The sequence below is a fragment of the Convolutriloba macropyga genome, chromosome 9 (assembly GCF_964194025.1).
Source record: "Convolutriloba macropyga chromosome 9, txConMacr16.3, whole genome shotgun sequence".
Taxonomy (NCBI): domain Eukaryota; kingdom Metazoa; phylum Xenacoelomorpha; order Acoela; family Convolutidae; genus Convolutriloba; species Convolutriloba macropyga.
This window is the reverse complement of record NC_134476.1, coordinates 31,766,294-31,793,972: the sequence shown is the minus strand read 5'-3', so window position 1 is coordinate 31,793,972 and position 27,679 is coordinate 31,766,294. Positions and strand designations below refer to the sequence as shown.

At 33.8% G+C, this 27,679-nt stretch overlaps 1 protein-coding gene across 2 annotated transcripts in view; it reads right to left on the bottom strand.

The window, feature by feature from the left end:
- Nucleotides 1-12,669: 12,669 nt before the first annotated feature.
- The window catches only part of LOC142345729 (uncharacterized), a 99,853-nt gene continuing 84,843 nt past the window's right edge, over nucleotides 12,670-27,679 (bottom strand). For both annotated transcript variants that reach the window (XM_075398016.1, XM_075398014.1), the window contains exon 5: nucleotides 12,670-13,922. In XM_075398016.1, the coding sequence (XP_075254131.1) occupies nucleotides 13,292-13,922 (631 nt within the window). In that variant the 3' untranslated portion in view covers nucleotides 12,670-13,291. The remainder of the gene's footprint in view (nucleotides 13,923-27,679) is intronic.

Here is a 27,679-nt window from a genome sequence, read left to right as displayed (position 1 = left end):
TTTGTTGTTTTGTTGTATTTTCTTTACTTAATTTTTATATTTTTTTTTGTCAGTAAAGTGATCTTGTTGCACGTTATTTGTTGTTGGGATGTGTTTTTCTCGTCGTTTCTTCTCAATTTGTTTCCTTTTCTCTATGATTTATGTTTTTCTTTTGTCAGTTTTTTTTGAGTTAATGGTTAGTAGCTATCTATTTATTCATAAATATGTTCTACTTGTAGGCAGTTTGAATGTTTTTGTGTAATTTTATCTATGTTTCTAACAAGTCTATTTTGTTTGTTATGTTCTTATATAGGTCATCTGAATTATGCAAGATATGATTTTTGTAATTTTCTCAGTTAACTTTGTTATGTGATCGGATTGGTTTATTGATGTCATAGGTGCTCTCAGTTGGGTAATGATCATCGGGGTTTTGGTTGAAGACATAGAAATGATCAAATAAGTTTGTTAGTTTAGAGTTGGCTATGTGCACATCTTGCGTTCCACCATCTTTGTGCGTGGGGTCATTATTGTTTAGTATTATAAAGTTTTGCTCTTCAAGCCATTGTTCAATTATTGTTCCCGTGCTCTTTGAGAGCAGGTCATTGGCTCAAATCATTTTGTGTTTTGTATGATGTCACCAGTATTTCAGTGGGATTAATTATAGGTTATTTTTGTGACCAGGTCCGTTTTTATTTCTGGATGTGGCGATACGTATGTTTGTTATGTAGAGTTAAAATGTTTTTATAGTGATAGATTCTTTTCTTTGTTTGCTTTCTGATTCATATATTTTCGTTTTTATTAGTTTGTAACATAATCAAAATGTGAGGTAAATTGCAGATCTTAATCGGCTGGTTTTAGTGTTTCCTGCTAAGGTATAACCCTCTAAGTTTTTGGCGGTTTTTCTTACCTAAATTGGATTTGCTGAGGCAAGCTATGTCGGCTTGTGTTTTTTCCAGTGAATCTAATATTTCGTTTTTTTTTATGTAGTCCCCGGAAGTTCAATTTCGTGAATTTTTGTGTTTTCTGTAAAATTTGTTTTTCAATCATTTGTTTCCAGTTTTAAACAGTTCTTATTTTAGGTAATGTCAAGTTGTTGTTTGTTTCAATGCTGAGTTTTCTGGCTTTTAGTTGTGTTGTCAATGAGATTATTCGTCTTTTGTTTCGTTGTCCCTCATCTACTGTCGGTTTCTTGTCTTTTAATATTTCACATAGAACTTAGGTAATGTCTTCTATGACTGTTTTCCTAATATTTTCTCTGGTTTTTTCCTTTAGTTTTTTTTGTAATTTAGCGTTTAACTGGTCAAGTAGGCTTTGAAGACCGATTCTAAGTTGCTAATTTTGTTATCTGCTCTTTATTGCTTTCAAGTTTGAAAAACTGACTCTTTAGTGTATTTTTGAGGTTTTTCTCGATTTGTGTCTGTTCATCACTTGTTTTTTTGTGCTCGGTCTTTGTATTTGCTTTCTGGTAGTACTTGCTACTGTTTGTGCTCTTTCTTTGTATTTGTTTCCTGGTTTTCTCAGAAGTCTCTGCATACGACGCAGCACGTGCTTGTTGTTTTGCTTCTTTGAATTTTTGACAGCCTTTATATGCAGCGTTGTGCTTTTCTGTGCAATTTGCGCAGCAAGGTTCATTTTGATTACAGTGTTTAATGTGGTGACGTCCACCGCATTTGGAACATCTTTTTGTGTTGTCGCAGTTTGCTGCATTGTGACCAAGTTCTTGGCATTTGAAGCCTTGCACTATTTTTGGTTGCTGTTTTGACGGTTCCCATTTGAATATTTGTAGGCACAATGCTGCCTCATTCATGACTGCTTTTTTGGTTCAATTTCATCCCTGATTAAGACTCTAACCCGTCTTGTTTCTTGGTTTGTTACGCAGCTTTTGGTTTTAAAATTTTTTCGGGTCTAATTCCTTGTTCATTTAGTTGTTCTTCTATTGTGTTTAGGCTGACATCTTATGAGACTTGTGTAATTACAAAGCATGCTGTTTTTTTCTCTTGGCTTTTGTTATTGTTAGAGTTAACTTTTACTTTTTTCTTTTGAAACCACTGTTTGATGTTTTATTGGTGTGAGCAGTTTGGATGCTTCTTTGTTATTGTTTGTTATTGGGTTTTATAGAGAAACATTTCTCTTTGGCAATACTCCAACACTGCCCGGATCTCTTTAGTTAGTAAGTTTCATCATGCCGTTGGCAATGGCAGGCAGCTAGTCAAGGTATCTCTACCTCAAAACTAACGAACAAGATGCGTTTGTAATTATTGTACATTTTCTGTTGCTCTACATTGGCACGTTTCGTGGCGGCTTTAGGAAATTGCAAAGTGAAGAAACTATTCAATCTTTGCAATTTTCATTTTTTTTCTGAAATTTTTGACAAATTTCTCAGTTTTCTGTCTTTATTTGCCAATAAGTCTCTTTCAAGGCTTGTGCGTGAATTAAATGTTTTTTAACTGGATCGAAAATGGTCTTGAAGCTTCACGTGTCTCAAGTTTTGCGATTGTCTTCCTGACTGAAATTGTTCCATTGACCTGCTGGTCAGGTACATCTCGGTTTTGCATTCCAATGTCTGGATTTTTTCAGGAGATATGCTGCTATTAGTTTTTTTGTAAGATACTTTTACACCATATTCATAACTTAGGGCTCTCAGATCGGAAAAAACAGGTAAAACTCAGTGGGCATCGATTCTCATCGGAGGGGCTAAGCTACTTATGGAGTTTTTGGGTAAAGAAATTGCACTTTTCTGCGTTTTTTGTCTTTTTCATTTGACCAGTCTGGTATTGAGGTTTTCAAAAAGTTAATAGAAGTCTTTTGCAAGACATAATTACTTTTTATGACCATTTTAATTGTTTTTTGTTTTGGTAGTCCAAGCATAAGCACTCCAGTTTATACTAAATAACAACGTTTATAAGTTTTTTAACAACTTTTGTCATTTAGTCAGTCTTTCAGCCCTAGGTGTCGTAGAAACTCCCATAGGGCTAAGGAATAAGTTAAGGAATGGTTTCCATGGCTAACGGAACAATTTACAATCACCAATTTCAGCAATTTTTTGATTATTTGATTTTTCTGCGAAATTTACACGATAAATTACACACTAATTTTGCGAAATTTAGAAACTCTGAAAATACTTTGCCACTTTCAATATCTTTATAAAGTAACTGGCATGTTTCTTTTTCATCTTTAGTGGCCGATGAAATCCTTTCAAGGCTTTTGTTTGGGCTATGGAGTATGTTTATGTGGATGAAATTTGACCATCAGGGTAAGAGAAACAATTTTAATTTTGTTTAATTTGTCGGATTGTTTTGGCTCCTCCAATTACTGTTTTTTGTTAATTTTGATTGATTCTATTTGTTGCTCCAATTTTGAGAGACTTTTTCTCTTCTTGGCTGCCCTTGTTCAGTTGATCTGTTCGGAAAATGTATTATTTTTCTTTTAATTTTTCGGACTACATTTCAGGACTTGTCCTGATATAATTTTGGCATTTTTTGGGTACAGAAATATGAATTATGATTTCCAACGTATTATAGATCTACTTATGGAGTTTTTGGGTAGAAAAATTTCCACTTTTTTGCGTTTTTTGTCTTTTTCGTTTGACCAGTCTGGTATTGAGGTTTTCCAAAAGTTGGTAGAAGTCTTTTGCAAAACATAATTACTTTTTATGTCCATTTTAATTGTTTTTTGTTTTGGTAGTCCAAACATAAGCACTCCAGTTTATACTAATTAACAACGTTTTCAAGTTTTTTAAAAACTTTTGTCATTTTGTTAGTCTTTCAGCCCTAGGTGTCGTAGAAACTGCTATAGGGCTAAAGAATAAGTTAAAGAATAGTTTCCATGGCTAACGGAACAATTTAAAATCACTAATTTCAGCAACTTTTTGATTAATTGATTTTTCTGATATTATTTTTCGACATTAGGTTTTCGACATTTACTGTCCTTATTTATGTTTTCCAGCCGAAGCGGCCAGGAAACTTCCTCCATTTCTTTATATATGTTACTGTATGGTTTATGTTGGTAATAGAATGGTTTTCAACGTATTAATATTGCGAATTTTAGCAGTTTTTTTTAAACTTGCAGTCCTTTCGAGAATTTTTGTTCAAAATTTGTCATTTTCTGAATCTATCTGACCCAAGGGACAAGGAACCTCACATAGGTTTTGATAATAGGTGACTGCTCAATTTATAGTGGAAATCGATTGGTTTTTTTATTTCAAAATTGCAAAGTTTAGCATTTTGTCATCAGCTTTTGAAATTTTTTGCACACCTCTGAAAATTATCATCATTTTCCCACTCTGTCGATCTTTATGGTCCATTGAAACTGTTCTTGATCTTAATATTGGATTTCTGAATAGTGTTTGAAGCCAATAAAATTGTTCATAAAATGTCTTTTGAAACAATTTTAGCAACATTATAATAAAGTTTCAGTACTGAAATTACTGATATACTGCAATTACTGAATTTTCTGCATTTTCTGATTTTATCGACTTTCAACAGCCAATTTAATAAAATATGCTGCAGAGGGGATAATGGAAATATTTGAGACACAGGGAAAATTGGTTTTGGATACACTAATTTTGAGAAATATAGAAACTCTGAAAATACTTTGCCACTTTCAATATCTTTTTAAAGTAACTGGCATATTTTTTTTCATCTTTAGTGGCCGATGAAATCCTTTCAAGGCTTTTGTTTGGGCTATGGAGTATGTTTATGTGGATGAAATTTGACCATCAGGGTAAGAGAAACAATTTTAATTTTGTTTAATTTGTTGGATTGTTTTGGTTCCTCCAATTACTGTTTTTTGTTAATTTTGATTGATTCTATTTGTTGCTCCAATTTTGAGAGACTTTTTCTCTTCTTGGCTGCCCTTGTTCAGTTGATCTGTTCGGAAAATGTATTAATTTTCTTTTAATTTTTCGGACTACATTTCAGGACTTGTCCTGATATATTTTTGGCATTTTTTGGGTACAGAAATATGAAATATGATTTCCAACGTATTATAGATCTACTTATGGAATTTTTGGGTAGAAAAATTTCCACTTTTTTGCGTTTTTTTGTCTTTTTCGTTTGACCAGTCTGGTATTGAGGTTTTCCAAGAGTTGATAGAAGTCTTTTGCAAGACATAATTACTTTTTATGGCCATTTTAATTGTTTTTTGTTTTGGTAGTCCAAACATAAGCACTCCAGTTTATACTAATTAACAACGTTTTCAAGTTTTTTAAAAACTTTTGTCATTTTGTCAGTCTTTCAGCCCTAGGTGTCGTAGAACCTGCTATAGGGCTAAAGAATAAGTTAAGAAATAGTTTCCATGGCTAACGGAACAATTTAAAATCACTAATTTCAGCAATTTTTTGATTAATTGATTTTTCTGATATTATTTTTCGACATTAAGTTTTCGACATTTACTGCCCTTATTTATGTTTTCCAGCCCAAGCGGCCAGGAAACTTCCTCCATTTATTTATATATGTTACTGTATGGTTTATGTTGGTAATAGAATGGTTTTCAACGTATTAATATTGCGAATTTTAGCAGTTTTTTTTAAACTTGCAGTCTTTTCGAAAATTTTTGTTCGAAATTTGTCATTTTCTGAATCTATCTGACCCAAGGGACAAGGAACCTCACATAGGTTTTGATAATAGGTGACTGCTCAATTTATAGTGGAAATCGATTGGTTTTTTTATTTCAAAATTGCAAAGTTTAGCATTTTGACATCAGCTTTTGAAATTTTTTGCACACCTCTGAAAATTATCATCATTTTCCCACTCTGTCGATCTTTATGGTGCATTGAAACTGTTCTTGATCTTAATATTGGGTTTCTGAATAGTGTTTGAAGCATATAAAATTGTTTATAAAATGTCTTTTAAAACAATTTTAGCAGCACTATAATAAAGTTTCAGTACTGAAATTACTGATATACTGCAATTACTGAATTTTCTGCATTTTCTAATTTTATCGACTTTCAACAGCCAATTTAATAAAATATGCTGCAGAGGGGATACTGGAAATATTTGAGACACAGAGAAAATTGTTTTTGGATACACTAATTTTGAGAAATATAGAAACTCTGAAAATACTTTGCCACTTTCAATATCTTTTTAAAGTAACTGGCATATTTCATATTCATCTTTAGTGGCCGATGAAATCCTTTCAAGGCTTTTGTTTGGGCTATGGAGTATGTTTATGTGGATGAAATTTGACCATCAGGGTAAGAGAAACAATTTTAATTTTGTTTAATTTGTTGGATTGTTTTGGTTCCTCCAATTACTGTTTTTTGTTAATTTTGATTGATTCTATTTGTTGCTCCAATTTTGAGAGACTTTTTCTCTTCTTGGCTGCCCTTGTTCAGTTGATCTGTTCGGAAAATGTATTAATTTTCTTTTAATTTTTCGGACTATATTTCAGGACTTGTCCTGATATAATTTTGGCGTTTTTTGGGTACAGAAATATGAATTATGATTTCCAACGTATTATAGATCTACTTATGGAGAAAGGAAGGGCGAAACTTTCCTCCTACAAATCAAACCCAAAGCAACTTTTGCAGTCCCTGAATTGGGCTTAAGAGAAATCAAGGTAAAATGAATGCAAAAAAAGTAATACCTCCTTACACAAATAATTAGAATTGTTCATGGGTTTCATAATTTAGGCAACTTAAATTTATCGTAAATCTAAGGAACAAAAACTGCCTCCTTCAGCAGATTCCCATGGATTTCTCAATAGTTTTTGGGACGATCTGCACAACAAAGCATTAATCAGATTGACAAATTAAACTACAAATGCCGCTGAGCTTAAAATTACAATCCAGACCTCCGAAGGCGATAGACGAGTTGACCATCCAGCGGCTAGGAAATTTTCTAATCTGTAATAGAAATAATTGTAAAAGCTTCCCCATTGCCGAAACAGAGATCCTGATATTAAGTAACGCTAATTGAATTGACAATCACTGCATTAGTCTTATTTACGGAAAGCCAAGTAGCTATTCGGTATAATACGTATCCTTCTAAATTAAAAAGAATAATATTTTTTGGCGCATTTTTTTACAATTTAATCTCACCGGTGACTTTGACTGTGGACATAATACTAAGGTTAATCAGTTCAGACGTTAGAGTATGCACTCTACTAACTAAAGGGTGATCACAACTTGGAGCTTGAAATGAGAGCTCAATGTAAACGATCATAGTAGGACTCTCGCAGTATGTAAAAGTCGGCTCAATGGAAAGCACAAGAGTGCATGCAATTAAGCAATAGTGGAGTCACAGACCACAAAGATCCCAAACTGTAGGCCCTCTGTAATGCTGTTAAAAAAGAGTCGAAATATCAAGAAAATATCGAAAAAAATTTGCTTAAATAGGTTATAGGTTTAGCAGTTTCTAAGTAACAAAATGTTTTCCAAACAAAATTCAATTGCTGTTAACAATAATCTTTTTTGATTAGTACTTTTTCATTCTACAATTGAAAAAAAATTATCACAAAATTTAGCAATAACAACAGCTGAACCTGGAAATCACAAAATTTGTTGTGACAATCTGCAAAACAAACCATTATTTAGGGTGACAAATAAAACCACATAAATCACTTGGCTTCAATATTTCGTAGAATTGGTGCTCCAAGCTCAGAGAAAGGGACTCCACAAACTACTACTGCGTCAAGACAACAACGCTTTGAGCTTGCACCACTGTCCATTAGGGTAAGCTGTGATGGGATGGGGAATCATAAATTGCTGAAAGATGCAAAAGAGCCAGAAGTTGCTGACATCAAGAGCAAATAAACACTGACACTGACTATAGATACAAAAAACTTTATGCTATTGATACTTGACTCTGTGGGAATGGACGGCATACGAGATTGAGCAAATACTTGGGTGCCATTTTAAGAGAGAGACTTTGGAAGGTGCACACAACGACCTCGGTAAATTGGAAAACACAGCTGCCTCGATTGAAGCTCGGCAATTCTGAGGATCTGGATAAGTTCTCCATTAGAGGATGAAGTTGAACACAAGGCTACGAGAATCAGGAGAATTGGTCTCAGAGACCTTCTTCATAGCCTGGCTCGTCAGTAGACCGCTAATGATGTACGAGGTTCCGTTATACTGAATAGCTTCAATCCGGTAGCAAAAATCACGGAGTTCAGAAAAAGTTTGTAGAATTTTCATGAAAGCCCAACACAGAGAAACAAGGGACAAAGTGTTTCATTGCCACCGGCAGTGATGCGTGACTTTTAAATAAGTCCAAAAAGGAAACTGTTTTGTGTGTGTGGGATGGCTGGAAACTTTGCCAAGTACTGCAGGAAGAAAGAAACGGCGCAATCTAGCAAGTTTTGTTAGAAAAATCATCTAAAAAGAACATGCAAAGCACAAAAAAACGAAAGCAAACGTAAGTTTGCAGCAATGGGTCTAACTTTGGCTGCATCACACGAGAAAAACAAGGCAGATCTCAACCATTGGAAGACAGCAAGACATGATAGTTGACAGTGGTTGCATAGATAACACAGTGTCAAATATATAAGCTTTCCTGGGCTTTGCTCCCATTCAATCAATTATCAGATATCCGAACGGAGAGGCTTCCAGAGTGGTGGTCAGAGCTGTGTGAAGACTATTATACCCACATAGTTAGGTCAATTTAAAATTGAACTCAAAAGTTTTCTCTGAGTGCCGGACTATTTTGCAAACATTGTATAAGTCTCAAGAAAAAGGTTCGGCAGAAATAACTTCACTTTCTAGAGATAGGATAGTTGCATGAACGTCAAGAAAAAATTTTTAGTGAACACTATAAACAATGTAACTTGTTTTACTTAACCTGTATTATTCTGGATTTCAAGTTGAAATCCAACAGCGTGAAAATTGACAGCGCAATAATCTGGCACAGAATATTGGGTCACTTGAATCACGTGTTATTGGTCAAGAATGCACCAGAGAGAGTTTGGGAACTGAGTAGTGTATGCGTCGTATGCGACGGATTACAATGACTCCAGCACCAAGGATGGCAGAGGTGCATGCAGTAGAGAAGCTAGAGAGGTTGTTCACAGACGTGATCGGATCGTTTTGAGTGGATTCATTGTCAGGGTTCCTATTTTGCGTTGGGTTTGCGGGTTTTCAATGCACAAAATTTGTATTTTTGGACTTGCCCAAACCAAATAGTGAAGCATTGGCCAGTCGAAGAAGCCATTGTCCCTTTAGAGGACACCCATGACGCTGAGAAAAATGACTACAAAACAGTACCTCTTAGAATAATTCTGGACCTTTCACATGGATGCAGGAGTTTTACAGGAAAAGCACATACAAGAGATGATGTCAAAGCAGAAGGGATTAGAAAGAGAGTTGCAACAAGCCATTGCTGGAAATAGGAAGATGTCTGCTCGTTAACTCTGGACTTCGAAGATCGTGTTTGGAGCAGCTGGACTGCATTCAGTAGGGATCAGAAAATTGGTTGTGAGACGAGAAGAAAAAAGATGCCCCGCAGATCTAAAGCGAGGTATAAAGTCTCAAATTTAAATTATCTGTTTCTGGTTGCAGAGTCTTCACGAGGAGGAAGAACAGACATGTCAGCAAACTTGAACCCAAGCCAGTAAAAAGAACGTTTGAGAGCTACACTGAGGTTGATGACAGTTCGAGATGCGATTATCAAGGAGTTTGAAGTGGCTGAAACCTTGACAATACAGAGACGCCTGATATATGCAAAAAGAGATCAAAGCAACTGAGGACTTGTCTCTCCGATAATGGTAGCCCTGAGTGCGGCAACAAATAGAGACAGGGCACAACTACTGCAACAAGAGAGAAGTGGTATGACCCAGAGAGCGTGCAGTTGCAGGAAGAACACTGTGACAAGAGTTCTCGGACGCTGACGATAAAACCCCATACGAAAGATCTTCTGCAACAAAAGGGAGTGATAGAGCTTTAAAGTCACTAGAATACAGTAAAACAGAAAACATCTCCCAAAGAGAAAATTAGATTAGATGTGTATTCAAAAGAGCAATAGAAAAGAAAAGAGCCCTGACGAAGAACACAAGAACTCAGCATTTTTTTTGGTGAGGAAGGCGCCGATCTTGTTGTGACTGAGAAGGACTATGTCGAACCCAAGAAATGCTATGAAGCAAAATGAAGTGATGAGTGGGGGGCCGATGGCATTGGGCATTGAAAGTCTAGTTCTGGTCCCTCCAAGAATAAAAATTGGACTTGTTTAGACAGCCTACGGACAGGGACGTCATTCGAGGCAAATGGATTTATGAATTTAAATTGAGACTCAGTGCTCAAGTTGAAAATCAAGTGAAGGAAAAAAAGCTTCAAAAAAGTGAAGGAGTGGACTATTGTAAGACTTTTGCGGCCAGCGAGCCAGAGATTTTCCGGAGTTTACTTCAGATATCAGCAAAGCATGGGCATGTAATGCACCAGTTTGATGTCCAGACAATTTTCTTGCACTAGCCAATAGAGCAAAATGTGTATCTGGAACAATCACATGTTTATTCGGAAAGGTGGAAGAAACGGAGATAAGTTAGCATTTCAACTGGTACAAAAAATAGTAACTTTTTCTACTGGTACAAGGATATATCAGAAGCAGGAACAACCATTGCTTCTTCTTGAGAACAGAGAAAAATTGCAACACCATCATCTTGGCCTCAGTCGGCGTCATCATATTAGCATCAGGAAGCATCAGTGAACTTCAATTTCAAAAAGGTTCTGGAAAAAAGAATTCACAAGGAAGAAAATGGGAGACTACACTACCCTTGTTTCCAAGCTTCAGAAATAGACAAGACGAATGCAAATTAACAGTCGAAGCAGATGACTACGTATGACAAGGCTTGAGCGGTTACAAACGGATCAAGGTAAACTCTCAAAGATTCAAGCGGACTTGAACTTAAAACTTCAGGCAGCACAGAGCTGAGACGCGGACGTGGATCAAAGGATCTGCCGAATCTTGTTGAATCACTTCTTTGTCTACCATCGCCATTCTGTCCAGACCTATGAATTTGCTAACAAATCAACACTTGCAATGCGAAACACGTCTCCTACTTGATTCTTAAGGTTCAAAAATCTTTAAAAAATACTTACTCAAAAAACAATTATGAACTATTTGGGGAAGTGATGAAGCCTGGTTTGGCTTTGTGAACTACAGAAAGAGCTAATATTCCAAGCTGAATGGACGTTGCATAGATCTCAGCTGCATAGTCAAAAAGCAGGTAACCAATGCTCTCCTTTCATCAGAAGCAGCATATCAGGCTTGGGAGCAGCAATTCAGAAAGCACTCTAAATGAATCATCTCATGGAGAGTTTTGGCATCACACAAAAAAATCCAATAGCAATTCGAGATGAGAACCAGTGTTATAGCAAGTCGTGCCATATCGATGTTGTATCGTTTGGAAGTTGTTTCACATCGAGATAAATTTACACTTCATTCGGGACTAGACGGAGGTTGGTACTTTTTCAACTCACCTCGTTACAACTGACAAAATGGCAGAAGACATCTTTACGATATCTTTACACGCATCGAAGGTGAAAACATCCGGAACAACATTAATGGGAGCTGACTCTAAGCATTCAGCTCAAGTCTGAGTGGGAGTGTCGAGAAAAAGAACTTAGATTTGAAGTACTAACCTTAATCCCAGAAAGCATGAATTATTCTCTTACCTGTACAATCGATGTGATGAAATATTGAATGTGAACTAATGTTCCTGCTCATTTTACGTACATTTTCGGCTAAGTATCGCCTTTGTGGGTGTGTCCTTCCAGAAATAGTAAAAACCAGATTTAATGAGCTCATTTGTTTACATCCTGATTTCAGTAGTTTTTTGGATGTGGACATATTAATCAGGTTAATCGGGTCAGACAAACTCACACTTTCCGTGTTTTAAAATGAGACGATGCATTATATATCTTCAATTTTTCGTTTATGATAGTGTTCTGGAGATTTTTCTCGAATCTTAGATCGGTGTTAGATTTGTATTCAAGATCGATAGCTATGTTGACAGGTTTTTAGAGAAGACTGTTATCTTTCGAGATTTTATTAGGCTCCAGGAGGGATGCAGTGTGCTTAGCATGCTAAACTTATACAAATATTTGTAATATAACCGCCTGGTTTATACTATGGTAACCGAAGCGCACTTAAGTGACTGGTTACATGGAAAGCAACAGTATATTCCATCTTAACAACAGTAAAAACATCGTAAACATTACAGTAAAATACCGGCTGTAAAAACACAGGCTAGAAAACTTCTGTCGCTTTGTAACTATAATTCGGTGAAATTTCAAGACGAAATAATTTCCAATTAACCATAAAATATGCAGTCGATAAAACGGTGGATTATGTTTGAGCTATGATAGCATAATTTTAACGTAGCCTTTTGAAAAGTGCGTTAAGTTTTGAAATGGAACAAATGTTATGAGATCTGAGTTGAAATTGCATCTAAGAGGATACATTGCGTTTTCTGTTTATATTGTAAAATCATTCATGCTTCTCACTTGAAGCAAAAAACCCATTCTTATACTTTTTATTGTAAAAACTAACTGAGGCTCCAATCTTCAGAAAAGTATAGATGGTGTTCAAATAGATGCTACCACGTTTATGCAAATTTTATGTCAGCAATTGTTTCTGTACAAAAAAGTTTTAAATATATTCAGTATTTGTTCACTTTTAATCAGTCTGCTTCATTTCAGATCTCATATACTTTGAAAATTCTCTGATAGAATTTGAAAATTGATTAAAAAAGAGCGGCTTCAGGATATTGTCTTTGTTATACAAAATATATACATCATGTTTGATACAAATTATTCATGACTGCTCAAATCTACCGTTTTTACACAAAGGTAAGATGTATGATTAAATGATTAAATACCTGCACTCAAAGGTCAATAAAACATAAAACATCACAAAAATGCAAATTAGGAGTATATAAATTGTCTATTGAAACAGTTTTCAATTGGTTAATTATAAAAGTTTTCCTGTGTTTAAGCTTTCCTAATTGCCATCCAATTAGGGGACACGACTTTGTCAATTCTGCAAGTTTTTCCAGTGAATTTTTCTCTTTTCTTCGCTGCGGGGGGGGGGGGGGGGGTTGTTGAGTGGTCTTATTGTTAAATGACGCCGCCAGGAAGCAGACCTTCAAAATGACAATTTTCTTTTTGTGGGGAAAAAAGTTGTATAGATGTTCATTTTCTATTCTTTCCATCTGCTTTGAAGGCGTCGCTTTTTTCCTCATTTTGTGGAATTTTTCCTCGTGCAACTTGTTTTACGATGTAATTAAAGCAAAATAACAAGTACTAATTGGCAAAATAACTATTTTTGGAGATGATTAACTCTTCGCTAAAAAATAAACAAACAAATAATAAATAAGTGAGTTAGAACGTTGTTTTTTCCGTCATGGCGTAGCTTCGACCTGCCATGTTTGTTTTCGCTGCTGTTTCTTCCGGTGGTAAACAATTTTTGAACAAAGTTGAGTTTCGAAGATACTTTTCCATTCGCGGCGAGAAATAACCAATAATTTCAAATGTTCGACCTCTGAAAATTTTGCTTGTCGAGAAATAAATGACGGGGTTTGACAGAAAGTTGATTTGGAAAAGCATTCGTATTATAAGTGATAAATAGACGTTATAATCTTGTTCGTTAGAGAACGTTTTGTAGTTATAATCAACCACAAAAGGGCAAACGCAAAACATGAAAACAATGCTGATTATGAACAAAGTAAAGGTAACCCTATCTGAGCTGTTTGACCTTTTCCTTTTTTCTGACATATTCTTGGAAAATAAGGATGAAACGTTTTTCTTCCCGTTAGCCAAAGAGAGCTTAGACGATGCCGGACCCTTATTGGCTGCTGAGATTTGAGGTGATTCGGGTGCACTGCTGTTGTTGCTTGTTGGGGCATTGTTTATGTTGTTGTTTACAGTGTTGATTGTGTTTGCACTGGTTGGAAGGGAGAGCAGGTTTGTGCCAGACGAAACCCTGTCAATGTCTGTCGGCTCCTGCGCAGCGCTGAAATATTACCAATCAAATAACTAACATCGAATTGTGCGTATAATACTTTCAAAATATTGATTTTCACATTCTCAAATTGGTCCATTTTAACATATAAAAATTTCAGGGCAAAATAACTATATTTGTGGATTGTTGCCAGCCCTGCGGTGATATGATAGCACTTCAATAATCAATCTATTATAAAATCGAGTGCTGCGATTAGTATTTGCAAAACAGTAGATTTTCTTATTTGTAATTTGGTAGAATTGAGGTAACTGATTTTCACTGGGCACAAAATAACTATTTTTGCAGTTCAATACTATGGCTCTGCGGTGATAGATAGATATATATAGTTCAAACAAAATTCTGGAGTAATTTCATATGAAGTGTGAAGAATAATATTTGGGTCAAGCAAAATCGGCGAGTAATGAGTAAAAATTCATTTGAGATGACTTCAGGCATTTACTCTTTCATTGGCAATTTGCGGTTAAGCATGGTCTCTCTCTCTCTCTCTCTCTCAAAGTTTTTTTTTGTGTTCAAGCATGGTATTTTTTAAGTCAAGGTCTCAACTGGGTTATACTCAATGAAGAATAACTTCAACTTTTATTAGGTTTTTGCGATGCTTTCGTAGAAAACAAGTCGCTCGGCTACAAAAAGTCACTTGTTTATTGAAAAGTATTAGAGATATGAACTATTTAAGAAAATTTTTATTTAACGTTTGAGTTTTAAAAATTTTAACTATTATTTAGATTATGGAAAAAACTTCTATCCTTTAGCTGAATACACTTTAAAATCTTATCCGCATTATCCTTGTCACTTATTCATTGATTGTCAATTCGATATTAAAATTATTAAAAGTCAACTCTTCTCGAAAGGTCAATAAAAATACATTGATACTCTATGATACCTGATTTCCATCTTGTACTTATCTCAATGTTTTAAGTAATGTTCTAGTGAACAAAAAAAGATTTTTAAAGAGAAAAGTAATCGCTGATGTTCATGAAAGATCCTACAACATAAGAAGGAGTCTTGGTAATGTGCGTTTGCACGTAATATTCCCACCCCGTTCAACTACCAAATGAGGAACAGATAGAAAACTTTCCAAAAACTCATATAACGTTTAACAAACAACTAAGCGGAAACAATAATGCTGGATTAGAGGACCGTTGAGACTTGCGATTTATGGGAGTACTGGACAAGACAAATATAAAAATCAAATAATAGCAAACATTAATTACGATCAATAATCGATGCCTATATTCAAAAAACACTTAATAACAAACGAAAATGGAATCAGATAAAACCTGAACTAAAAAAAGCAACCTGCGCTTCCTTAGATAAAATAAGTGACCTGTCAATTATGACCCTTAGTAACAGGTCGACAATGATGAGCAAAAAGGGGCAAAGTTCAGAAATACGTCTCTATTTTTGAAAACAACCAATTTCAATTTGATTAAAACCAATGCGTATCAACTCGGCTCATTAAAAAGGTTAGTTTGGACCACATGTGAAGCAATTGAGATCTCTCATTACCAGTAATATGTCAGACGAATACAAAAAGCACAGAAAAACGAAAAAAAAGTAATTAAATTTAACAAGAAAGCGGTGCCGCAACCGTTAAAACCATAAGTTATATATGGAAAACTTTAAATATCTTCAATTGCACATTTTTCAACGCTGATTGGGCCAATGCATTATTATGATAATGTGAAAAGGAAGCAAAAAAAACTCAGAAGTGGGAAAATATCCAAAAATCGGACTCCTCATAAGAAAATGCGTAGTGCCAAAGCCAAGAAAGAATTGGTTGGAACGAAAACAGTTATAGAGACTGTATCTTGGTTCAAAAGAAAGTAGAAGCGGTCTTTCAAAAATTCAAACTAACAATAAAGTTTTATCTTAAAACAAAAATAAATTAACTTGAATTTGCTCAGGAATCCAGTGGAGCTCGTTTCTAGTGTAACCAAAGCATAAGATGACAAAAAACAACCAATACGGAACGAACTGAAAATTTCACAAACAATTTAACGAAACCACAGTGCAAATCCACATCTTAGTAAAACCAGAAGATATTGAAAACAATTGAAAATTTCAAATTGACAAATATGATCTGAATTTCTTGCTTGGGTCTCGTTTTATTAAAAATAGGTTTTCTCTGCAAAGGATTTTTGAGAAAAAGGCAACAAAAAGAGTCACATAAATTAATCACCATAGAAACACACAAAGTCCCCATAAAAACACAATTCGAAGCTTTAAAAACTTTAGTCAAAACATAGCCAACCTGGCAAACATTGTTTTAAGCAACAGAGAAAAGATCAGTCCTGTGAACAATGAGATGAAGTTACTTGTTGTCGACAATGAGAACAAAAATTGAGAGGTACGAAAATATTTTCTTTAAACAAAAATAAAACGAAAGTCATTAAAGCCTTTATCGATAAACTGGAAATAGTATATTGACCCAATTGAACATCCAAAGAAGCAACTAAGGCTTTGGTTATCATGAATATAACGAAAACAAAATTTACGACAATTAGAAGCCAACTTTGAAAAAATCTTAAAAAATTTGCTGGAGAACGGTAGCCGTTAAAACTGTAAGCTGTTCACTGAAGAAATTAAAATTTTCTTCTGCGAATTTTGTCCCTGCCAATTGGCGCTATCTTCAACGCCATAAATTGAAAACAGAAAAAAAGCAACTCAAATATAGGCAAATATGCAAAAGTCAGAAAACTTTTGAAATTTTGTAGTAAGGAAGCCAAGGAAACATTAGTTAAAAACCAAAACCACTACAATGAGTTTTTTAACTTCACATGGAGCAATTCAACAAGTTTTGCCCTGTATATGTCGAGACTAGCTACATGTTGTAAGATAAAAAGAATTGGCAAACTTCAAATTTTCGATGACATTTTCTTGAGATAAATATATTCAATGTCCTAAGAGGCATTACAAAACAACTGAAAGCATTGCATAGGTCCACCAATAGCTCTAAATGAACTCAATTTGATCTTTGATTAATATGAGGAAGTCATGAAGCTGCAAAGAGAATGACATATGATGAAAAAACAAAAGCAATAAGCCAGAAAAACTACGAGGTTTTCTCCGAAGACATATATATATATATATATATATATATATATAAATATATTCATTTGGCATCATTGTTTTCTAACTAGGATCAGTCATTAATTGGACCTTGATTTGAAAACATTCTGGTCAGTATTCAACATAAAATTAACAAAACTGCAAAATATTTTGAAAAAGACTGCGCTCCAATATAATCCGAATAGTTATTGAATGCAAGAACGCAAGGTGAGTCCAAACCGAGCCCCAATTTTCACTTCCGATCAACAAAAACGCTTAATTATGCCATACGTTTGCAAAAAAAAGATTAATTAGCAAATGAAATATTTCAATAATCCAAAAATAAATGATGCATTTTCTATTATTGTTAATATTGAGTGACTTTTTATCACTCCAAAACATTTTTGAACTCCTTTTAACCGGCAAATTTGTAACTCCTGAAGACTCCTATAGGAAACAAGAATACAACTAGCCTATTTTGGAGTTTTCAATAATTGCGACAGCGGATGTTAGGTCACTACTTCCCGCATTTTTAAACCAAGTGGGGGCAAAAAAGCGTAATAGGAGCCATTTGTGACTTTAAAGTGTCTGAAAGTCAAATACTTTAGCAAAAATTTTAACCAAAAGACTCAGACAAAAGCAATTGACAAGTCTCCTCTATCCCTGAAAATAAAACCAATAACATTGCTTAACGTTGTAAAACCAATGTCTTTTCAATTAGGTTTTACGGCAACATTTTGACAACTCTTAGCAGCGATAAAAATTAAAAGTATTAAGAACTGAAATATAATTTTAATAATTTTTCTTAAAAAACTAAATAGCTACTCTAGTATATTTTTAGTATTCTATTAGCTTTTTGAATTAACGAATCACCAATGTTACATCAGTTTTGAAATTTCCTAGCTTATGGAAAAAAGATCTGATTTTCGTAAAGGTTTTTACACTCAGGTAAAAGTGGAAAGACAAACAAGAAGACAAATCATTGAGTGCCTGGATTCTTTAACTTTTAATGATCTCATAATAAAACCACTATTAAGGAGAACGATACATTCCCAAAACCATTTCAAAGATTCTGCCCAAGGTCATCCAAATTTGCATACTGTAAAAGGTTTTTATATCAGAAAATTCGACTAATCTTAAGGCAATTATCCATTTGAAACCAAACAGTCGGAAGATAAAACGCAGGAAGCAGCTTTTTATCGGAGTTGGTTTAAACAAAAATCGATTCAGGCCGTAAAATAATTTGCTGCTTTTGTTGTAGAATCATTAAAAAAAATCGCAAAGTGTCAATTTTTCATTGATTTTGCCTCGACTTCTCCGACGTGGGAAGTTTCAGAAGGTAGTGTTTTTGATCAAACAAAGGAAATCTATTTTTTATTGAAAACGCAAAGGCTATGCTTGAATTTGTGTCCGCTTAAAGTCAATGTGATATTTTTCATACGTCTTAGCTAAAATTCTAACTTGAAATTAATTAGTTTCCTCTAAAAATGAGCTCTCAATATCAAATCATACCTTATGATACCAAAAAGCTGCATACAAACGAAAAACTTTTGAAAAACGCCAGAAACATCTACTAAAAGAAGAATTTGAGAACAAATTTCATCTATAGTAAAGCGTCATTAAACCTTTAGCCTTTCAAACGTATCTTAGAGTGTTTAAAATAGTGTTTCCCAATTCCCAATCATTTTCTTGGAATTAATTTCTGACCATATTTAATATATAAACAGGAGCATCACATTGTTAAATAGTAAAACCTTTTTTAAAATCTTCTCCAGAAAAACCTTTTTTTTTCTCTATAATTTCTCAAAATAATCACGTAAACTAAAAGATTTATTTTGTCTGGGCATCTAACAAGCAGTTTCTGTCCAGTTAATTGCATTGGAACTCATTTATATGGACTCCATATGACTGTATTGGACTGCATATGTGACCATTTGTCTCAGCTCAGATTTTTTCGAAAACCGTGTTCCATTTATTTGAGAAACTCGAACTATTACTCTGTATCAGATCTTGATCTTAAGTTTAGTTTTTTTTTGTAATTTTGTGGAACAAAACCACCTTTTCTGTATGCGCTCAGGAAACTGGGGAAAAGTTTCTCTAGTAAGAGTGAGAGTTTTTACGTCTTTTTTAATGCCTCAACTCAAATCATACTTAATTGCTTAATGAGCAAAAACTCTGCTTAAAGAGTACAAAACGTGCTCTTTGTAGTTTTTTTGGGTATCACACAAAATTTAACACACAAGCAGCATTCATTCTTACAATACAACTGTAAAACCTAAACTTCATCAGTGACCTAATTGTTCTTTATCTTACCTCTCTCAATGTAACGAAAAGTGACACATATTGATAAGATCTTAATGGGCTTCTTGGGAAAACAACCTATATCAGCAAGAAATCTATAAACGGGGTCTCTGCTATTATTGCCCTCCCCGCCCAGTGTATATTCATCGTGATGGGGGTATACGTTATATGACCAGTAATCTTGGGGATTATAATGGGAAGGACCCACACCTGGAAGATAGTTTCATGTGTTTTTAAAAAAAATGGACATCTAATCGTGATCTTATCGAGGAATGTCTTATATCATCGAGAAAATTTTTTCCTTCACAAAAGTTCTTGCTGCGGCATCCAAAATGCTGTCAAGAAATTAAACATCTTTCCTGTCTCGACAACATGAACGACGTTTCGTTTTGCCGGACTAAAAATATACATTTTTCTATATTGTACTCAATATATTAACTGTTTGGTTATTTAACCGCCAAAATATTCAGATTGGCATGACAAATAAGTTCAAAAAGTACTATTCTGGTCACAACAACCGTATGAAACTCATTCAATGTTGAAAAGCAGCTGAGTTAAATATTGCACAAAATTGAGATTTCAAAATTAATTTGCTCTAGTCTAAATTCTTCCTGCCGCGTGCCGCGGTTTGTTTGCGAGGATAATGAATTATTTACAAATTAATACAAAGCTGCCACCATTGGGGAATTTTATTCCTTTATCGGCAAATTTCCGCCAGTGCTTCAACTACATGGAAAAATATGACCAATTTTCCAGCTGCATTTTGGATAGAATTGATGGAGAAATCTCTAAAAATGGCACCTTTGTATATGCAAATCAAGAAAATCAAGCCGCAGGCTCTTAAGTGCATTAGACTGTTTAAAAGCATTTCTATTTGTTCATTTGTTCTATTTTAATTTCATCGCTCAAAATCCGGTTAGGGAAAAGAAAGGGAAAGAACTTTTTGTTCAGCCTGGGAAAGTCAGGTGTTTCCCTGGTTCCGCTTTTTAATCAATATTACTCCCATAAAAAACAAACAATTTGTTTATTAATCTGGGTTATTTCAGGAACTCTATTAATGCAAAAAACAAATAACGACAAGGAAAACCATTTGAGCAGTTCATTTTGTTCAGGATAGAGCTATCTTCGTGGGATGCTCTTGAATTTTTGATTATTTGCCCTGCCCTTTTCCCCCGGTTTTGATGTTTTTATTTATATTTGTTGTTTATTTTCCGTCTTACTTAATCTTTGAACAAAGAGACATCGCTGTCCCCTTTCGTTTTACAGTTAACAATGTGGCAAAAAAACTTGGGTATAGGATATGAAATCAGCCGAAAGAATCGTTCTGGAAAACGATGTTTTTAAGCAGATATTTGAAAGCAAATTTATTCTTCTGAAACATTCAGAAAAGCTTTCCGTCCAGGCTTCAATTTAGCTGCAATTAATAATTCCAGAAAAAATTCATTTATGACTGAAATTTTTTGAGCCTCCAGAATTAAAGTGGTAATCAACAGTAGAGAAAAATTGAATTGGTCGCAAACAAAGAAGGTCTTGAACAATTCCTTTGACTTTTCATCATGAATTAAAAAATTGTTAAAGATAATTCAATTGAACGAAAAAAAGGCGTTCTTCACGAAGACCCCTGTCAACAGGTAATTCTCCTCAAAAAATTTTGCATAGCACTTATTAAAAAGATCTATAACAGTTAAACTTAAAAAAAACAAAAGGTGCACAAATTAAAATTTAAAAATTTATTTTCTAATTGAACCTATTTTATTCCCAGCAATAGTTCACCCGTTGCCGTGATGTAAAAATAAGAGCACGCTTTTAGACGAAAGCGAAAGATACAGACAAGAGATTTAACGCCCTGAACAAAAAAATTAAACTCATTTACCATTCGGTTTCAACAATCTTATAGTTGAGGGCCTTTTGTGAATATAACTTGAATCGGTTTGAAGACTGAACAAAAAATGAAACAAAAATGAACAAATAAGTTTCTTTAAAAATTTTTAGAATGGAAAAATAATTAAATTGCTTATATAGGCCATTTTTGATTAAAAAATTGAGTAAAATGCCTAGGTTTTAACACTATAGTAATTGTTTTTCAATCAAGCAGATGCAAAATTTAATTAGTTCTTTTTTTCAAGAAACTGTAAAATTTCATTAGTTCTTTTTTCAAGCAAATAAACATAAACAACTGTTTTAGTTTTTTCTCGAAGGAACTGTAAATTTGTATTAGTTCTTTTTTTTTGAAGGTGGTGTTAATAGCTTTTTCAAATTTGAAAAGTCTGATATTTTTTCATCAAAAAAGTCTTAACTATAGGATTTTTTATTTTTCTATTTAGTTCAACATTTGTAGAACACAAGAAATTGGGCCATTCAAATTCAAGGTTTGGGACAAAAACAAAGCCAAGAAAAAGTTTCGGATACAAATCTTGTCACGTTAACAATAAAGGCTCATTTCAAATTCGTCTTGAAGCGCCAAAAAAATTCAAGCGTCAGGACTTTTACTTTTAAATATTATTAGGGCCAATCTAAATCTTTGTTCTAACTTTTTAATAAAAAAATAAGCTGTATCCAAAAACAACTGTTGATAATTCTTTTGTTCTTTTGTTGCGACTAAAAAAACGATTAAAAGTGACACATGTTCTGCTGCAAAAAAGAAAGGATTGTTTCCTCATGTATGGACACATAATTGTTTTCGTAGATCTCAAATCTTTGACAAAAAAAAGAAGTGAAAAAACTTCATGTGAAACCGTTCAGACTCATTTTCATAACACGAAATTTCAAACCTCTAAGAGGATCAACTTTGCAACTGAACCATTTTGTCTAAGTTCTGCATTCGTTGTTTTGATCATAAACAGCAACTTAAAACACAGTAAAGGGTTTTTTTAACATTTTTTTTTGCTGATGGGGTCTTAGGTCGCTGTGTATCTCTGGCTCTCTGGCTAGCCTCTTTTGCTGTTGTCACTCGTAGTGGTCAGGTAACAAAACTTTTTTCAGGGTGGGAAATCAGAAGAAAAATAACAAAAAACAGATAAGTTTAGGTAATAACATACAAACAAGGTTTGTTTTCTTGAGACAACCGTAGAGTGTGAGGACTTTGAACTTCAGTAGCAAACAGGGAATTATGTCATAGAGCGCTGCGCCAAAGTGCATAGGTGCTAGCTAATGAAATGCGGTTACAATGGTGCATTTCCTTAACTTATTTGACAAATAGTCTTTCCCACCTACAGAAGTAAAAGTGCTGTTTTTCATCCTGAAGCTATTAAACTGTTGAATCTAAAGTTCGCCGTAATAATTTTCTCTAGAAGTTTTTAATATTAATTTCATCTCTGTGGAGAAAACCATCTCTAAGCACAAATAATTTAAAAACCCTCAACCAGAAGAAAAGTATCCTCGCAATATCATTTTGGTTTTTTGGTGAGAACTTTAGAAACGGTTCTTGGGATCCCCCGAAAAATGTTCGCAAAAAATTCCCTTTGTCAAAGATATGTTCCGAAGTTCCGGTGGAAGCTCATCGAGCTTGGAATAACTAGAAGTTTTTATATACCACAGAAACTGGTGGTAACTTCGAATATCAACAGATCGAATAAGCTTACGGCAGGTTTAACTTTGCGCAGGTTTAACGGCGGCAGTTTCATCGTTTGAGCAGTATTTATCAACTAAACGAATTTCTGTATATTTCCTGCGACCATTATCTCTATCTGATTGACATTGATAACTTTCATTGGGTTGATATCGAGTTGCCATCACTCTGTCTTTTTGTACGGAAGATAGAAAAACTGATAAATTGCAATTCTGTGAGCCATTGAAGTACTTATTTTTTAATCAAATGAGCAAATAAGATTTATGAAAATAAGCAAATTAGATTTATGAAACGATTAGTGAAACTTTAACTAGTCTCATGGGCTCAAGTTTTGTTTTAGGATGATTTCTAGTGCGTTTGCGTTTCTTTTTATTTTGCATGAGTTAACATTCATCTTGTGATATTTCTTCTGCCGTGTTTACTGCTTCTGACTTCGGAGAGAAGTACTTTTGAATGGCTCATTTCAGCTCTACATTTGAGGTTTTAAAATCTATAGTAACAATCACGCAAATGGTCTAAATGGAAAATCTGAGAAGCTATTTGATTTTATTCACAGACTTGTAAAAGTCGAAGTTATCTGCTAGTAGAGATAAAAAAGAACCAATAAAGTTTTAGGGACAAAATCTTTTTCTTTAATAAAAGCCCCGCTCCCAAAGGTTTCTCCAGATCAACGTGGAGTTTTGGCGTGTTGCTTTTCTGTCACAAGTTGATGTTCTGATTGGAAAACGACAATAGCAGTGTTTCACGCACTATTAGACGACATCACAAGGTAAGCAAACAATTAGGCTATAAGCAATCAGAACAACCCCAAATAAAAGAAACATTTCGTAGCTGAGCATGAATTGAATGGCAACAAAATTAATACTTTTAACAATACAACATTTTATTTGAGTTCATTAAAGTACGTTTTAATGTTTCTACCATTGCGATTGGGAGACAGCTAATTTCATAAATCAATTTTCTATATATTTTTAGAAACTAGATTGATAAGCACTCATTTAAAATTTTCTGAACTATTGTGTATTTTGTATATTGGAATCGAGAAATCTGTTTCTTAGCCAGCACTTTCGTAGCCAGCTGGAACAAAAGATTAAAATATTTTCATTTCGGAAGAGCAAATGCTCAAAAAACAAATGTATAATTATACAAAAAATTTCAAGTTGCTAAAAAATTTTTCTTTTAGTTTGACTATGCGTCACTGAAATTTGTATGTATGGATGTGACGTAAAGCGCATGAAAATTCACAGTCTATCAAAAGCAATATTTCAAGTCATGCATGTTATTTGATCATATGATATGTTGCGTTTCCCAAAATATCGCTGAATAGTCAATTCATACGTTTTCTCCGCCATTAAACTGGCTCAGTACTGTTGCCAGAAGACACAAGAAGGTAAATTCAGAGTCGGTACCCCCGGGTGTGTCTGTTTCTGTGTCTGTACTTGTTGCATCCAATTTCTTATTCTCTCTCTTATCTCAGTTGATGTAGCAGCCTTTGCTGGCTGTGCGTCAGCCATTTTTTGTTGTGTATGTGTGTATGAGGGGGTGGGTGTATACTCAAGCACTCCAAATTTAACGATATAAAATTTTCATGGAAAATATATTTGGACGCGTGAGAGTACTTTTGTTTCAAGTCTCTAAATCCTCCTCTACTTATACTAGCCTAAAAAACGTTCAGCCGGGCTTTTTCTGATTGACGTCTTCTGCAAAGAGATACCGAAGGAGTATTAGTAGAATGCCACATTTTAAAAGAGGAATGAGTTTCCATTTTGTTAGTTTTTTGTCTGTTTTTAGTTGTTAGCATGCGTATCACTAATTTTCAGATTCTAGAATTTCACAATTTTATTGAAAATTTAAGAGGACAAATAAAAATTGTTCGCAATGAACGTCTTCCAATAGAATTAAGATGATTAACTGTTTCTCATTCCGTTAAAACGCTTTTGCCTGTTAATAATTTTTCGTATTTTTACAATAAATTTCATTACAAACGTGAAAAATGTGAAAAGTTTGGCAGACGTTTCGGGTGGTAGTTTTTTGTCGGTAGTCTTTTGTTTGCCAGAAGAAAGTTACACCAGTGGGGTTCATAAACATGGTTAATCATAATAAAACCTAGCAAGGAGGCTCGTTAATGTGCGTTTGCATATGATGTTCTGACCCGCGCTCATCTACATTTTTCACTTAACTCTCTTTTGATTTACAATTTTGACAAAGAGATAAACATAAATAGATTTTTGAGATTTAAAAAAATCGTTAGACAACCAAACTAATAATTGCATAAAATAATGCCATGCCTCATTACAATGAGATCTGCCATTACAATGACTACGAGAAAAAAAGCAACAACAAAAAAGCAAAAACAAAAACAAAACTCAATATCTAAAAAGCACCGAGTTAGATTTTCCTAATTAAAACAGCAGATGGAATTTTTCTTATTGAAACTAGGTAACAACATTCTATAAACCAAATAATTTCAAAAGTCTACAAAATCATTAAAACTCATTAGCTTTTAACAAAACAATTTTTGATAAATTTACTAAAAAGTTAGAATGAAACAAATAGGACCTGTTTTTGGTTTGATTAAGCCATAGGAACGGACTAAAGATGTAGAAACGCACAAAAATTACGAACAACAAATTACAACTATTGCGAAAACACAAATTAGTGAAGCCATCAAGATCATTAGCTATTATATTAATATTATGTATTCTATTTCAATTTCTATATACACAAAGTCAGCTAAAATTATTTTTAATGAAAAAATAACTTCAATCGGGCCACATTTGAAAATCATTGGGAACTGTTATTACGCGATTGTGCTAAAGGAAGAGAAAAAGAAACACAAATACACTACTCACATAATTTAATGAGAACGCATTTTGTCCAACAAACAAAACATCAGTTACGTCATGATGTCAGTAAATGTGTTAATTTTTAAAATACGAAAGAATAGTACGGAACCTCTCAATGATGAGAATGATATACAAGATGACAAAAAAACACCAAACAAAATTGAAAAAGCCTGAAAAATTTTAAATGTATAATATACTAAACTTTAAGACTATTCGCTATAAACCGACTGCTTCTGGTAGAACCATTAATTCAGTCCTTAATTACAAGCTTATGAGACTTTGCGGCTACCTAAAGACAAAAAAAGGGAAAAAACCATTAAAAATGAATTTAATGGTCGAAGCTATTAAAAAATAAACTTTTTTCCATAAATTTTTCTACTTTCAATTAATTTTTTAACCGCAATAAAATTGTTTTTTTAAAAAGTTTGACTCCAATAAATCAACAAAAACGAACAAATACATTAAAACAACAACATTTTAGAGAAAACCCGTAGTCTAATTGCCATTAAATTCAATACCTCTTAAAAGCAGCTAATAAATACGCTAAGTTACGCCTGGATGAGACAACAAAGATGTTTGTCTTTTGCAAGTTATCAATAAAGCATTAAGATAAGTCATTGACTATGAAAACAACAACAACAAATACAGGCAGAAATCCAAAAATAAAGTAGAAAATTGTGAGAAGAAAGTGACGAAGCCATTTAAACCATAAGCTTTTCTCAGAAAGCTTTATCAATGATCCATTGGAAGTGTTTCTCAAGGCATTGGGAGATATGAATATCAGGATAATAAGATAAGATTTCTAGAGGAATATTACAAAAATATCCACAAATTTTTTAAAAATTTTTTGAAATCTAGTGGCATTGAAGTCATATAACAAATACTTAGAAGATAAAACCCTTAGCCAGATTAATTTTGGTTTCAGTAGACTGCAAGGGGTCCTGTCATTACTGAAGCTGAGTTACATTTCATGAAAACAAGTTTGTGATCAGTTAATGTTAAAAAATTTCCCGAAAAATAAGTTTTGAAGACTTAACAGCCATTAGCTGTCCACTCAAAGCTGTAGATAGGTCAACTTAGTGCTCATTTTGTAATTTTTGTCAACGAGTCTGTGCCAAGGGAATCCTAAAATTCAGTAAAACCTCAAAAAGAAAATCAAAGTTTTATTTATAAATACGAAAACTCAGAGTCGAAGCAAAAAAAAATAACACGAGTGATTCCTTGAAAACAAATTTTTTGTTCATCGGGCTTCATTAGACTGTACATCAGGTTGCATTAATGGAACCTCGATTTGAAAAGTGACTAATCTCCAGGTGACTTGAGAAAACAAAAAAAATATTAAAAAATCTAAAAAAGCTCTTAAATAGATTTCGATTTTTTTATAGTACACTTCCCTATGAGACCAGAACTAGTATTTTTACCGCCTTTCGTTCGTCTATCAGAATTTCAAGAATTGATTCTTTTTTGGCGTGAAATGGAATTTTGAAATAATAATTTTATAAAAAGATCTTAATTTGAAAAATTGTACTAAAAGTGAACAAAATCAAGAAATATCCGGTTGTTCATACATAACTTCAATCCTCTATAACTCCTCGAAAAAAGCGATATTAAAAAAGTCTTTTTAGTTTCCAATTCTACGCTGGACGAGCTTTTTAATGATAACACTCATATTTCTCTACGATAAACATATCGATTGGCCAAAATTGTCTGAACAAAAAAACCCATTTGAGTATATTTGTCACAAGTGGGGTCGGAACAAAAAAATGAAACTTCAGAAACACTCAAATATTATTAAAGTTTTATCATATTTCCTGCTGTTTACTTTCTAAAGAACTGGTGATTGTTAGCATGCTATATCACAAATTTTAAAAATCTAGATATTCACAATTAGTTAATTCAAAGGCATTTTTGAGAAGATAATTATTTCTGAAGATTTTAGTTCATTTAAAATAACTGGCCGGAACTCAATATTCTTGGAATTGCCC